Below are 15,890 nucleotides of genomic sequence, written 5' to 3' on the forward strand. Positions count from 1 at the left end.
GTAGATTTATAACTAGTTCTTCTCTTTGTAATTAATACATCATTTGTCATCGCTTATGGCAGATGCGTGAATCATGATCCAGTAAATACGATGTGTGTACGTATGTGTTTGTGTAAAAGACATAATGTATGTATATATGAACTTACTATATAATAAATAACAGATTTGTGTTTTAGAGAGCAATAACTAATAATAAAACTTTTATATTGCATGTAAGAAATCAAGATAATATACGGAATAAATATAACATGAAGCGAATAAGAATTTCGTTTCTTTTTTCTTTATACATATATTACGCGTCAAAGAATTAACAATAGTTTTTTATAGTTGAGCGTTTTCTTTAATGTTTTCGCAACTTCCAATTGCATAATTTTATGTAAATCAGAGCATTACAAATTTTCTTAAATACATCTATTTATACGCGTATATGTGTGTATTTGAGTTGTGGAGTATGATTACAAATAATTATTCATATTTATGTACATAACAAATTTGTTAAAATATTTTTTTCTGCGTCTAATGTATAATCAATAAAAGCGCAATCAATGTATTTCTTTTTGCTTCTTAAGCATCGATTCTCTACATATTTTTAATACATTGAGAACAAGAGATATTCTATATGTACAAATTGAGCGGAATAATAATAATTATAAAATTTTACTTTTAAATTTGCCATTTACTTATTACCATTTACACATATTTAGAATGATATAAAATAAATTTAAATTAAAGAGACATGTACAAAAATTTAAAATTATCACAGGGATAATTTTTATTTTCTATTCAAAACACAATGAGAGAGAGAAAGAAAGCGGCAGAGATTGCCTTTATTATCTTCTAGTTTTAAAAAATTTTGAAGAGTTGCCATTTTTAAAATGAAATCTAACACTGATTACGATTTTTATAATCCAAAGAGGGATGTTTTTACACTTGATTCGCGATACAAAAATGTGAAAGAAAGGAAAACGTTTTCAATTTCTCCTAGAAATATATATATATATATATATATATATATATATATATATATAAGCACCTCCGCCAAAATAATTCAGCACGAGAATGAGAAGCTAAATGCTACATTTATCATTAAATAAGCATAAAAGTATGTCTGTGTGTGTGTATTTAACTGGCGCGCATTATCCTTCGGCTCGATACTGCGCAAGGTTAACACGAGATATGCGAATAACGCTAAGAAATTAAAGGATACGATATATTTCTCGTTTATTTTTATAGTTTGAAGACATCACCTTATAAAACATAAATTGCTAAAGGCGATAAGTCACTTAAATATAAATTTCGCTATTTTATACTATTCATGGGGGGGGGGGGGGGCGGGAGGATGGACGAATCTCGATCCCGCGAAAATCTGCTATTCTTTACTAATCTTCTGCTTTTCCATTTATATCAAAAATGTGCACAATATCGAATATATTCTACGTACATATAATGTCGTCATACACGGTATTGTAAAATTGTAAATGTGCTATTTGATGAATGATATTATCATACATTTATGTGAAACAATTATGTATATGTATATGCGCGCGTATATACGCTTTAAGAGAATATAAAATTCATCAGCTGCCTCCTCCGCGATAGTCGTTTTCCTTTTCTTCTTTTTAATGTGTACTATAATAATAAGTTGTATCCCCGTCTCACTCACATGAATATCTCCTACATATGTACAACAGCGCATCTACATCTTGTTGTACATACTCCATGGCATGCCAAAATTATCGCGTAAGATGCATTAAATTATTTCGCACTCTTTGCAGCCACATTAATTGCCGCTGCATGTATATGCATACATGCATGCCTATGAATTTCGCACAAATTTGGGCTACTACTTTTCTCATCTCATACACGCTCGAAATAAATTTCTATCTAAACGAAATAAAATCAAAATCGTTCTCTTCGCGCGCGTTTTCTCTTGAAATTTATTTACGATTTCCTCCTATTTATTCTTTACGTCCGAATATTGTACATATGCACGAGCTAGCACACAGACGAAGTAGTCGAACGTTAAAATATAATTTTCCAAAACAAGCGTGTATGATTGAATTGAGATTGGCGCGGGCTTACATACCGCATTTAATTACATTGCATTACACTAGATATATATAGTCGCGCCTGATTTAATGCACGCGCGTATACACCATTCTATAGAAAATATGTTTGCAACACACTTTCTTACATTTATATTTCGTAAATGTAAAAAATTTTTTGCATTATTTAAGCACATACGCACGCATACAGACACAGACACAGACACACACACACACACAAACACACACACGCATACAACACACGTATACACACATACATATACATACATACACCACACATGCATACATGTATTTTTTTTAAGTCTCCCGGTTGTTAGAATGTAAAATTCACTAGATAAAATGTCAACGGGAGATGTCCTCCTTTCGTAGACCGTCAGATGATGTGAATGATGACCTGCATGGTTAAAACACATAATCGGGACCTGCCATATCTATCGCCCATCGAAACTTGTCCCTCTGAGTCTTATTGTAGATCTTCTCGATGGGTACATTATGCTTCTTACACCTAGAGTATCATAAAAAAATTCATAGAATCATTGAAAATATAAGAGTGAAAACAAGGATAAAATTACAAAAACAAGTACCAAGATATTGAAAAAATAAATAAATAAATAAAAAGAAAAAGAGATAATAATAATAATAATAATAATAATAATAATTACAATTTAATATTCACGTACACAATGTTGTGTGTGCGTGTGTGAAATATATATTTTTTTGATTTTATTTCCTTTAGCTTTATAAAGAAATATACGATATAAATGAAATAAAATATATAATAAAATTAAAAATATAATATATACAATTAGAAATGTAAAATTAAATAAAAGGAAGCAGGTAAAATAATGAAATTAAAATTATAAAATATAAATTTAAAAAAAATAAAAATATAAACTGAAGATGAAAATAACAATATAAAATGTAAAATAAAAAATATGAAATAAAATAAAAATATAAATATAAAAGGGATTTTACCATGCAACAGAAATTCTGGGATCAAGATAATTCAGCTTAGAGGTACCCAGCGCGATTTCTTTATTTTCTTCTCGATCTGTCGCTTGGACTTCCAATTTTGTCAATTGTTCCTTCAATCTTTCCAATTGCTTTTTCTTCTTCTCATATGTTCTGTAAAAGCATAAGACAGATGATTAATTACTGTGATGAACGCACTGCAATGCAAATAATATGCGCAAACTACGTAATATAAAAATAATTAAAAATACACGCATGAAATATTAAGGAAAAAAAAAAAAAACTGATTTTAAAAGACTTCCGCATTCCCACTGCAACCATATTGAATTATATATCAAAAAGGTGAAATTGTATGAATTTTATTCTTGCGAATGCATGAATAAATCGACGAAGACATAAATATGTGCGAATCGAAATAAGTGTATGTGTGTGTGTTAGTGAGATAAGTTTTTTAAATGCGACCATGTTTGATAATATGGATTAGTAAAATATCCTACAATTTTTGTCACCTTATATTTATAAATGTATGTATCATTCATCTGCTTATGTCCTGTATACTATTCAGTAAAAATGGATCTTATGATAATAGATTTACAGCTCAAGATTTACAGCTTCTTTTATTAATTCAAAAATTCAAAAGAGTTTTCGGCATATTTTATCGATCCATACTGAACACGAGTGGTCACATGTTTAAAAAAACTTATTTATTTCGATATATTTCGCAAGAAAATTATAAAACCTGTATGATTTCTCCTGTTACATTATTGACGCCACAATTCAGAATGATGTCAATAGGAAAACAGGAGCTTTAAATTATATAAAACATAAAGTTTATCTATTGTATCGCAATAATGCGCGCATATATATAAATTATGGCTTGTAAAGAGATTTATATTTCATACGATACAATGTATATAAATTATGTTATAAATGAAAAATAACGTACACTTTCTCCTTTACCGAGCCGTGTTTAGCATCCCGTTTAGCGTCCTTCACTTGTAATTCACACTCGGCTATCGCTTCTTTCTTTGCATCAATCTTTGCCTTGAGGTTTTCCATGGATTTCGCGTGCGTTTTCGGCACGGAACGTTGATGATTACATAATATAGCAACGGCACGATTAGCCCGATTATACGAAAGAATCTTTTCCGCCTCCGTGTCGTTCGGGTCAGTAAGTTTATCAAGTTGTTGCTGCAACGTCCATGATGCATTGTAAGTTCTGAACACTTTGGCGGTGAGACCTTCCATTAATTCATTCAAGTGTTTGTTCATCACAGTAGTATTGAGACGATCGAACAGATCATCTCCTGGTGATTTATTCTCCATAAAGAGTTGCAAATTCTTAAAGACGCGCTTTTCCACCGGCACTTCGTTGTAATATCGTATAGAATCTTTACCTGTAAAATTATTTTCGTAAACATTACGTGAAGTAAAAGAAGAAAAGGTATGACGCAATACGAAAGATATATAAGAGCTTACAATACTTTACATAATCCAATAGTTATAGATAAAATATAAAATAAAATGATGCATAACTATTTTGTGTAATTATATATCTTATACGCGCGCGCGCGCGCGAAATACGTAATGATTAAAATTGTTTAACATATGTAAAGTTACACAATTCAACAAAGTTCGCACAATTTTTATAATTGTTCAAACTCAAAAACTGTCAATCTTTCGACATTTTTCGTTATTTTTGAAAAATTGAGGAAAATGATTAAATCCATAAAATACATTATTGAGATTAAAATCCTTGCGTGCGCGTGCGCATGTGCGAATGTGTTAAACTGCCTCTCTTATAATATGCAAATAACTTAATATATAATTCCTGATATTAAAATATATATATATATATATATATATATATATATATATATATATATATATATATAGCATTAATTGTACACGTATAATCAATTTTGAGAGATCCTCGAAGAGAAAATTTACCTAAGAAATCAAACACAACCACGTATTCTTTGCCATCTCTCTGCTCGTGCAACTTAATGTGCTCTACTCGTAACGAGCAACAACCTACGGTGTCCGCCTGATCTTCATCCTTTTCATTACCAGCTCTGAGGGCCAGCTTATCGATAAAGTACAGAGCGACAGCGCGCTGCCTAATACGCATCTCTTTGCTCTTCCAATCCTCTCGATATTCCGCACGAATCTTGTCAATCGACTGCGCCAACTTCCGCGCCGTCTCATACTTTTGCCAGTCCTTTTCGCCCTTGAGTTTGCTAGATGGATTCAACATCACATATTTTACTTGGCCCTGAATATTCTCCGTCCAAGACGCAAGCCACGTAACATTGGGATCGTGTCGCACCTCTTTCCACTTGTGACCGGCTGGCGGTTTCGGTATGTTTGAGTCTTTTGAACAATTGATGAGCACATCTTCCGGCAATACTCGCTTCTTTAGCTTGCCCATCTTGGGATGCTCGCCGCGACCTCTGAACAAGCCGGGCGGCTCGATCTTGAAATTGCCAATCTTCTCCTTATGACCATCGATGACACAGAAGCCGTATTCCTTCTGAATTTCGTCATTCTTCTCTTTAATCTTCTGCTTCTCCTCTTTTGTCATAGCTTTACGTTCCTCGCTCTTTTGGAGAAAGTACGCATGCATCTCTTTAAAGTTACACTTGGATAGATCGGTGATTTTGGCGCGTTCCGACTCAGTCATCACCTCTCGCCAATCATGGAAGAAGTTATTATTGAACGCGTCCTTGGTCGTATAGTCATGATCCAGCATACGTGCGTAGAAAGTTGCGACCTCCTCTGCATCCTGACTCAGCTTTGTCTCTTTGCCGTTGTAATAAAATTTCACATTGGGAGGCAATGGTTCGTAGGGTGGTGCAAACACTGGTCCCTTGTGTTCCAAAAAATGCCATTTCGTACCATCACTTTTCTTCTCTTCTTCCCACCTGAAGAAAGCATTTAATAAAGCATAACGTTCAATGCTAATAATGCTAAATGACTGAATGTAAAGACATTGTAAGATGGATATGGTTATATACATAAAAGTGGAAAAACGTAAAAAAATATTGTTACACACAGATTAATGTTAACCTCACAAGTGCCTGTTTTTCTAGTCTTGTAGCTATAATTGTAGCTTCTAACATTGCATTTAGCAAAGAAACAACTTATATTTTTTATACAGCTCCTCATTATATTCCTCATTATATGTGAATAACAATAGAATAATTGTTATTCGCATCTCTTACGAAAGATAAACACGACGTACGAATCAGATAGAAAAATACCGAATACCAAAATGTAGGGTCTGTTCTTTTCAGTTGCACTGCTGCACTAGTGCAATTAGTTAGAGTGAAAGAAAATGTGTTTGTCTCTTTTTAACTTATTGCACTAGTGCAGCAGAGCAGGTGAAAAGAACAGATTGAGGCACGAGACATTCCACATCTAGGAACTTCAAACCCGACTATACACTTTTGTCCCTAGGGAATAAATATTAAGTCTGTTCGTGTTGCTCGCGCTTCTTACTCAGCGCCCTCTCTCTAAATTCATGCATCCATTTCGTTTCAAGTGCAAAATTTATGGCAAACTGCGCGAATACACCTATCAATCTTATTGGATATCATTATGAATATTGCGCGCGCAATCTTACCTCAATTTGATCCCTCGAGGTACACATTCATAAGACGCTCATTTTCAGCATCGAGACATTTCGCGATCAAAAAATGATGAATCGATATCTTTATTTTTAGGCAGAGTTCCATAAAGTGCACATTTATTACTTTTGTTAGTGCCTAACGTATATATAGATACATACGCGATAGGTGCTTTACGGAACCCAGCCTTAATCGCTCAGCGAATAGTGACAGTAGAATTTCATTGATCAACGAGAGGAAAAAGACATTTTTCTTCTCTTCACCCGGATTAATCCATTTAACGCTTGATTCGCAACGGAAAAGAAAAGGATTCCCGAAAATATATATATATATATATATATATATATATATATATATATATATATATATATATATATATATATATATATATATATATATATATATATATATATATATATATATATATATATATATATATATATATATATAATATATATATATATATATATATATATATATATATATATATATATATATATATATAATATATATATATATATATATATATATATATATATATATATATATATATATATATATATATATATTATATATATATATATATTATATATATATATATATATTATATATATATATATATATATATAGATCCTGACTTAATGATCAATGACAATTGAACGTAATTTTACATCAACGAGGAGTAATTTTGGAATACAACGGAAGAGTGCAGTGACCACGTGATTGATTTTCCACGATAAAATTGTAATTATGAATGCATTACATTTCGAAGCGTTTAATAGATCAATCAAAGCGAAAAATATATTGCACTTTGAAGCGAAATATGATAGCGTCGCAAACGAGGGGAGAGATAAGGAGACGCATTAAATTTCAAAAATTCATACCACTTCCAAACTTCTTGCTCCTCTTCTTGCTTCCTTTTTCTCGGACTAGCACCTTCTCCTTTCGCCCTTACCTTTTTCTTTGATTTCTGTAACAAATATATTATGCAGTCCATTATGCATTCCATAGTTTGTTTATTTTTTCAAAGTCCATTCGTAGAAAACATAATATCGGACAGATTTTTATAATCTATACCTCTTCGGATTCTACTTCAGAGTCGTCGTCATTCTCCCCGTCATGTTTTCGTTTCTTCTTCTTAGTCTTCGAGCTAGTCGCTCTTTTAGGTTTCTTGCGCGCAGACAGTGGTACGTCTTCCTCTTCGTCCGACTCGATTTTCCTCTTTACACTCGGCGACACTTTAGACCTCGACGACTGCATCGATATACATTTAATTGCGAATTAAAAGATTGATACGATAAAATTACGAAAAATAATATTAATTTAGAATGAAGACATAAGTGATGATAAAATATTTATATTCTGATATAGACCAAATGTAGCTACAAGACAAGCGATAAATCTCTAAATATCCATCTTCTTTTTTTCCTACATTCGATCGATATAATTAAAACGAAATTTACTAATGGTTTATCCTCCTCCGAGTCCTCTTCCGTTTTTAAAGTCGTGTTATGAAGATCCGATAGTCTGGTATCGTTTCCGTCCGTTGAGTCCATGCTAGCTTCCTCCTTAACGGCTTCCTCATCATCGTCCTCCTCTTTGATGTAGAGCGGTCGTTCGCCACCGCTGTCATCATCCTCATCCAGTTCTAATTGCGTCATAGGTTCCTGAGAAAAAATTTTATTCTTCGCAATGTAATTTCTTTATCTTTTCAAAAACACCTGCCAATTACAAAGAAAATCTTACTTCTTTTATCTCTGGCTTGACTTCCAGATTATAATGAAATCTTTCATTGGTCGCATGATTCAGTTTCATATCTGTTTCCTCCTTTATTTTAATTTCTTCCTTATCCTTATCCCTCTTTTCCTTCTCGTCACGATGTTTAGCTGTAAACATTTGAACGCGAGCGATTAGAAAGAATCAAATTGGATATTTATGCAATTGTATATTTCTATTCTTATTACTGCTTACATTTATCGTGTCGATGACGATCTTTATCTTTTTCATGACGATGCTGCTTATCCTTACTGCTGGACGAGCTTTCTCTATGTTTGTCCTTGTCCTTCTCCGACGAACGATGTTTCTCTTTATCGCCCGAAGAATGGGAAGTGGAATGTCTATCTTTGTCTCTCTCTCCTGAAGATGAATGTTTTTTGTTCTCTCTCTCCTTGTCTTTCGAGAGATTTCGATCCTTGTCTTTGTCGCGCGAACTAGAATTTAAGGAACTATTGTGCCTATACTTATCTTTATCTTTGCTCTTCGAGTCCTTGTCCTTGGATCCACTGTTGTGATATCTGGAAGGAATATTTAAAATATAAATGTTTAGCAACCCGAATCATGCGTCGTTGTCAATTAATTATTCTCTTCCTTTTATTTTACCTATCTTTATTCTTAGAGCTTGAACTCGATTTGTGATGATGTTCCTTGCTCTTGTCTTTATCTTTGTTAGACAAACTGCTGCTCTTATGTTCCTTATCCTTATTAGAGGAGCTTTTTTTATCTTTATCCTTATTACTGCCGGTACTGTCGTGTTTCTCCTTGACAGAACTGGAACTATGTCTATGCCTGTCCTTATCCTTATCCCTGTGTTCGCTCTTGTGGTTCTTTTCCTTCTCCTTGTTCCTATCTTTGTCTTTGTGATCCGATTTGTGAGACCGCTCCTTGTCTTTATCCCTATGCTCGGACTTGTGTTCCCTCTTTTTGTCAAAACCATTAGACATGCCATTGAGATGATCTAGGAAAATTAAATGGAGATTAAATTTTTTTACAGCAGAGTGAAAAGAGATTTAAAAAGAAATTTGGACATTTAAAAGGCATCTTGCAATCTTATATTAAAAGTAATAAAGTATAAAGATGTAGTAAAAAGTAAATAGCAAAATGAAGCTATTTTATTATTATATACATACTGATTTCTTTGCAATGCAGCGAAACGATAGCAAATTGAAATAGATTTAATTGAATTTAAATTTGAAAAACACCAAGCCGAAAGAACACCAAGTAGAAAGAACGTACAATTGCGTGCAGTTGATTTTAGTGCATTTTTTTTATACAAGAAGCATCGAAAGTTTTCCCCCAAAAAACTTATGTCTGCGCGCTCTTGTTTCCGTTATCGCGAATGATTCAAGCATTTGTACGCGCATGCATGTAGAATACGCGCGCGCCTCTCAATATATTGCGATTATATTATGATTGTCGCAAATTTTAATCAAGGATAAGGCGAATCCGCGTGCGTAAAGTCGTAAATTCTGTCAAACGACGATTCTCATGGGAGAGAACACGAGACACGTGTCGAGCCGCGGCGTTCAATCGGAGCATCGGAGTACAATCTCCGGGGGATATAGTCACGAGGCGCCCGCCGATTCCAACGTTGATGTTTGCGATATGTCGTGCGATGCTCGTTCGCGACTGTCTTTAAGCGCGACCACAAGTAACAGAGGAACTCACCGCTATGATTCCCGGAGACGACGACGACGACGTCGCCGCCGCCGCCGCCGCCACCGCCACCGCCACCGCCACCGCCACCGCCGCCGCTGGCGCTCTCCTTGACCTTCTTTTCCTGAAACAGACAAACCGAAATTTAACGTAAACTGTCGAAAGCACGGAGATTTTGCGCGTCGATTATCAATTTGCCGTCCGCGGCAGAGTCGTAGGAGCATCTCGATTGCTCGCGCCACGGTACACGGACTTAGTCACAGACGCCATTTTGGGACTTAGAAAAATTTCGCGTCGGCACGATCGTGCCGCGACCAAGAGGCGAGACTGCTCCGACGAACGTATATCGCGAAAACGTGCTCCTACCGAGTCGCGGCGGTTTATGCGTACGCGAAATATGCGCTTACCGAGTCCACGTTCATCTGCGACGCCGCTTGCTCGAGCTCCATTTCTCGAGACGAACGTATGCGCGGTATACGATGGACTGTGCAGGCCAACGCGGGCGAGAGGTAGCAGCGCTGTCGGCAGCACAGGGACAAGAAGCCGAGAGAACTGGGCACGCACACAACTCCAACTGTGCGCGAGTAGTCGTCCGTGCCTGTATACCGCCCCGTCGCAAAAGCGCGAAACTACGGCGAAAGAGAGACAGAGAGGGAGAGAGAGGGAGGGAGAAAAAAAGAAAGAAACAAGTTTACTTATGCATCCTGTGCCACGACTCGCCCGTTCCGTTGCACGTCCGTCGAACGACTACCACGAGCGACTATCTCTTCCTCCGCATCCGCACATCTCTGTACGCGCACGAAACGCCGCGCACCCAGTCTAAGTGTCAGAAACGAATGACTGCGCATGCGCTCGCTCGCCCCGCCTCTTTAATTTCCGAAGCACTCGCACTCGCAACTCGCAACCCGACGATCTCGCTTCGCCCGCTTCGAGTTTATAACGTCTCGCTTGATAATCCTATTTTCCCGACACTCGTGGGATTGTTTCATTCTTGTTATTCATCGAAAATTAACCAAAGTCGACGAATGCTCGCGAGCGTTGCAAGCGTTAAGTGGAACGTAACCTTACTGAAACGCGTAGCTCGATCCGACGAAAGATCATTCGTTTCGCGACGCGAAGCCGATCGTGAAGAAAAACCAGTGTAATCCGATGTCCCAAGGAACGAGTTCAATTTCCGATTTTCCGTTACGGATACAAGAATCTTAAATTATATAATTCGCACATTCGATGGGTCATTTGTAATGACCGTAATAAAATTCTCTCTAGTGAAATTTGATGACGAAATTGTATGGATCGATTACCGATTCGACAGACCTCGATCGACAGACTTTCTTCTCCTTTCTTCTCTTTGATCTTTCAGCATCGAAAAATCAAGATAAGTTTCGTCAAAAAATAAAGAAAAAAAATAAAACAAAGTCACTCTTCCAGAAATGGAAAATTTTATACTCACAAAGAGGGTTAACAAGTTTTTGAGGAGGTAGCGATATCGTTAGAGAGATTAAATGAAAATATTACTCCTTCAATTCCAGTGTAAGATTTCGAAGCGAAAGAATGTGTAAACGCGTGATAATTTATAAATTATATACTTTCTCAAATTTATATATACTGATTTTTTCTTTTTTTAAAGAATTTTAAACGAGACGTCTTTGTGTGTGTGCAAAATGATATTTCGATATTGATTCAATTTCACATTAAATCAATCCCGCAAAGTTGGATTCGAGTGTACGTACATTCGATAATTTTCAAAATGTTGGCGCGAAAAAATTTATATCGATCTCTTTTTCGATCATCCTCTATATAAAATTTTCAACAGCAAACTTTTACATGATCTTCGTAGGACAGTTATTTTTGAAAAATAGAGAAAGTAAAGGAGAATCCTCTTTTTTTTTTAAATAATACAATTTTTATAAATTATTCTTATACACGGTCAATAAAGTACGTTAAAGAAATGATAAAATTTTACCATATCTGTATAAATAATGTGGAGTAGTAGTTTGATAAGAGATAGAGATATGTAGGATATATAATTTCCTGTCGCGAGTTAATAATTATACAAAAATTGCTATATTAAAATTAATATTCAGAATCTTATTAATTTATTTACAGATTATATATTTCAAATAATTATATTTTATATATAATATTATATCTCTAGTGTATTTATTATTATAAGTCATTCGTGTAATACTAAAAAATTTCTTGCACCTCGAAAGAATCGAATTTTAATACAAATGAAAGAGAAGAAAAATTATTTTTGTCTCGCAATCAGTGATTTAACTTCAACGTTTTTAACGAGATTTTTACATGATCGTCAGCCTCTATTAAACTACAGTTTTACACAAGTATTACACGGATGATATATTGTAATAAGCCATCTATAGTAATAAAGTTTTTTATTGTAATATAAAATCAGTCGATAAAATTATTCTTTTATCGCTGCGATTTACCTAAAACTACGACGCTCTATAATTTTACATACTCTGGTTTTCCTTCACTGTTCCAGATGGTCTTCATTTTTTGAAACGCAAAGATTGCGTACAATGCTGTAAAGAAAAGAAAAGAGACTTTTGTTGAAGAATCTTAAAATCGAATTGATCCGAAATCTTATCAATTTCATTTTTGTTATTTTTATACTAACAAGTGACTTCCCATTCCGATTGCGAGAGAGTGCCGATCTTGCGATGATTGGCGGGTAGATTCTGCATATATCGAACAGCGTGTTGATAATCTTGCTCTGGATCGCCGAGCAAAGGTGTTTCGTGATATGGCGGATAAGTTTCCAATGCCTGCATATTCCCTAGAAGGGACCTGCCTTCGTCTTTAAAACGTTCGTAATACTCGTCGAACCTGAAGGAAGAAAAAAAAATAATCTTCGTATCTTAATCCAAAATGAAAATTTAAAAAATTTGTCCATTTTTTAATATTAATGTATACCTATGCAAACTTAAGTTAATTTGTGCAAGTTATAAATAATAAAATAAGTCTCTTTCTCGATTTTTGAAATTATTACTAATATATACGAGCGACCGATAGATTTAAATAAAAAGAAAACATCTCTCTTTCTCTCACCTTTCAAATGCTATCAATTCAAGACCATACTTTGAAGCCAATTTGCGAAGAGTGGGTAAGTGCACTAGAAACTCTGGACAATCAACAACACCATCCAAGTGAAAATTATATTTGGCGCCAAAAAGTGGCGGCTTTGTCTTATCTTCGCATATAAATTCAATGCTATATACATCGTTGCCAAATTTATTACCGTCACATTTTTGCCATCTAGAACTATATTAGAAGAAAAGAAAATAATATGAGGGTATATTTCGCTTTTGCATGTAAGAAATGTTACCTTCTATATATGAAAAAAAAATTATATATATCTATGTGCAACTGAATATACATTCTTTAGTAGAAAAGGGATTAAAAAGACTTGTGAAAATAAATTCAAAAGATTGTATAATTTGGTCTGAAAGAAAAAATCAATATTATTTTCATTACTATTAATTTCTTATAAATTATGTATAATTGTGAGATTTTGTTATAATACACTATATATATTTTATATTCTATGTATTAAAAAAAAAAATAGTAATAATTCCAATAGAAACGGATATTTATAAAAAAATAAATAAAGAAGGTAAAGAGAAACATACACTAGGTCGTATGCATCTGGAATGGTTCCGATAAAATAACCACCAGGCTTGAGACTCTCGCCAGCGTTTCGGAGCATGCATTCCGCTTGCGGTAGGGATTCAAAGCTATAGTGAAATGCAAATTGGCAACTAACAAAGTCCAGCTGCATACTTGGATCCGCAAATTTTTCTCTCAAACGAACCTGCAACAATCCTGATTAACCAAATTCCATTGACAAGTGCATTTCTTGCTAGGTAAAATTGCATACAATTGCAGTACGATTTAAGATGAAAATATATATCTTCTACCTTTGTACAATCAGCTGTTATAAATTCAGCAGTAAAAATGGGAGCGAAACCTCTATCCTTAGAACCTTTCCTATTCACCATGTCGCTGTATCGTTGCTGACACTGTTCTAATGACACTTGTGCTATATCTGTACAGATCAGATGAGAGATATTTGCCTTTTTCCACTTGAGAAGATCTCCCCCCTTCCCACAGCACATATCCAACACTCTTAGCGATGCTCCGAAACTCTTACCTTGTTTCAGCTTAACTACATATTCATCTATAACCGGAATAATATAATAGGTTTATTCGCTCTTGCAGCACTTGCAGCATATTAGTCGATGAAATAAGAAAAAAGATTGATAGGTTTAAATCACAGAGTTAATATAATGTAATATAATTTAAGAAAGAGTTAATAACAGTATAAATTTAATATTTTTTAAAATATTTAATAGAGATCAAAGTGAATTTTTCAAAATTTCAATGTTTGCAATCGCAATTATTTAATAGCAACTGTGTTTCAGTTGCAAAAATCTCTCACTGTTGTTCCTCTTTTATTGTTAACAATGATTTTATATTATTCAACATTTAACATTTAAAAATTAATACTTACGTATAAGCATGCTTTTAATCCAGTTATTAAAATTTCTCATGTATACAATGCGACTTTGATTTCTGAACGATAATCCCTTCTCTTCCAACATGTTATAATGATCAGCTACCAAAACTGTATTGTCAGTGCTTCTACCTGTATTAGATTTATCATTGCTTTTTTCATTATTTCCAGATGTTGTCAAATCTGAGGGAACACTTGTGCTCTGCGATAGAAAAAATATTAGAAATTTTAGCATTAGTACAACAGTTATGCAAACATAAAAAAAACTCACAAAACATAACAGAAATGCAAACATTCAAAACTTACAGCAGATAGAGCATCTTCCTCGTTATCATACTTGGCTACTTTGGATACATGTTCACAATCGGGCGACAATTTGTGCTTCCTACTCTGAGGGATCTCCAAATCTGCACTTTTGTCTGTTTCCGACAAAATTTCTGTCTTTATCATGGTGGTGCAGAATTTTTCCGTGTCGCTACAAAAGCCATAGTTTCTTTCAATTTTTCCATATTTAAAATAGAAACAAGTGTATATGATTACTGTACAAGTGTGAAATTAATTAATTTTATAAAAAAATTATTTAAAAAAAGAAAAAATCCATTCTTAACAAGACTGTAAAAATTTTGAAGTAAGAATATTAATACAACACTGATTTTCAAATCTGTTTATTATGAAATTGATATAATTTCACGGAGAACTTGATATTATAAAATTAAAGAATTAATTTTGTGTGTGTGTGTGTGTGTGTGTGAGTGTGTGTGCGCGCGCGCGCGTGTATGTGTGGCGTGTGTGCGTGCGTGTGCGTGCGCCTATGATATTAAACAGAGAGTGAGAGAAAGAGAATATGAGAGATATATAAAAGACCTTTTGTGCTGTTTTTCTTCAGCCTTCCCTTTAGTTTTCACGTGAAGCGCCGACATGTCGACGGCTTAATATATAAATAGTACGTAGAAAGATGTATATTGTATGTACAATGAAAAATTATTACAATGTTAAAAACACTTCCGTGTCATTCCTATGCACTCGAAATTTGAGAACGCGCAAGAACACGAGAAACGTAAAGTCTCATACCGACGACGAGGCTGAACGAAGCGCTTGTTGTCGCGTTCGTCGCAAGCTCTTAGGGCGCATTCACACATTGGCGGAAAAGCAGAAATCCAAGAAATGTAGATGGCCAATCAGAACTCGAATTGGTAATAAGCAGTGGCCGCATTCAGCGGACTCGACAGTTGGGCGACATTACTAGATTTTCCGGCG

General features: G+C 34.5%; 2 protein-coding genes across 2 annotated transcripts; both read right to left on the reverse strand.

Moving 5' to 3' along the window:
* Nucleotides 1-1,300: 1,300 nt before the first annotated feature.
* Nucleotides 1,301-10,866, reverse strand: LOC105250316 (DNA topoisomerase I, mitochondrial). Its single transcript, XM_020027257.2, has 13 exons — nt 10,795-10,866; nt 10,507-10,728; nt 10,112-10,223; nt 9,047-9,401; nt 8,639-8,961; nt 8,414-8,553; nt 8,131-8,334; nt 7,745-7,921; nt 7,552-7,637; nt 4,989-5,962; nt 3,985-4,435; nt 3,042-3,191; nt 1,301-2,571 (listed from the first exon to the last, which is right to left on the reverse strand). The coding sequence occupies exons 2-13, from the start codon at nt 10,546-10,548 to the stop codon at nt 2,469-2,471; spliced, it is 3,117 nt and encodes a 1,038-aa protein (XP_019882816.2). The 5' UTR covers nt 10,549-10,728; nt 10,795-10,866; the 3' UTR covers nt 1,301-2,468.
* Nucleotides 10,867-12,249: 1,383 nt separating this feature from the next.
* On the reverse strand, nt 12,250-15,744 carry LOC105250315 (mRNA cap guanine-N7 methyltransferase). Its single transcript, XM_011256332.3, has 8 exons — nt 15,498-15,744; nt 14,940-15,108; nt 14,631-14,835; nt 14,038-14,297; nt 13,750-13,931; nt 13,169-13,381; nt 12,738-12,946; nt 12,250-12,642 (listed from the first exon to the last, which is right to left on the reverse strand). The coding sequence occupies exons 1-8, from the start codon at nt 15,551-15,553 to the stop codon at nt 12,563-12,565; spliced, it is 1,374 nt and encodes a 457-aa protein (XP_011254634.1). The 5' UTR covers nt 15,554-15,744; the 3' UTR covers nt 12,250-12,562.
* Nucleotides 15,745-15,890: the final 146 nt, after the last annotated feature.

This window comes from Camponotus floridanus, unplaced genomic scaffold (assembly GCF_003227725.1).
Source record: "Camponotus floridanus strain SB8 unplaced genomic scaffold, Cflo_v7.5 scaffold272, whole genome shotgun sequence".
Taxonomy (NCBI): Eukaryota; Metazoa; Arthropoda; class Insecta; order Hymenoptera; family Formicidae; genus Camponotus; species Camponotus floridanus.

Coding starts and splice junctions, on each gene's coding strand:
- LOC105250316 (XM_020027257.2), bottom strand. CDS start 10,548: ATGGAGCTCGAGCAAGCGGCGTCGCAGATGAACGTGGACTCG. Junction 8,554..8,638: donor TCGTCATCGACACGATAAAT/GTAAGCAGTAAT, acceptor AAATGTTTACAG/CTAAACATCGTGACGAGAAG. Junction 8,335..8,413: donor TCAAGCCAGAGATAAAAGAA/GTAAGATTTTCT, acceptor ATTTTTTCTCAG/GAACCTATGACGCAATTAGA.
- LOC105250315 (XM_011256332.3), bottom strand. CDS start 15,553: ATGTCGGCGCTTCACGTGAAAACTAAAGGGAAGGCTGAAGAAAAACAG. Junction 12,947..13,168: donor GAATTGATAGCATTTGAAAG/GTGAGAGAAAGA, acceptor TTCTTCCTTCAG/GTTCGACGAGTATTACGAAC. Junction 12,643..12,737: donor ATCGGAATGGGAAGTCACTT/GTTAGTATAAAA, acceptor TTTTCTTTACAG/CATTGTACGCAATCTTTGCG.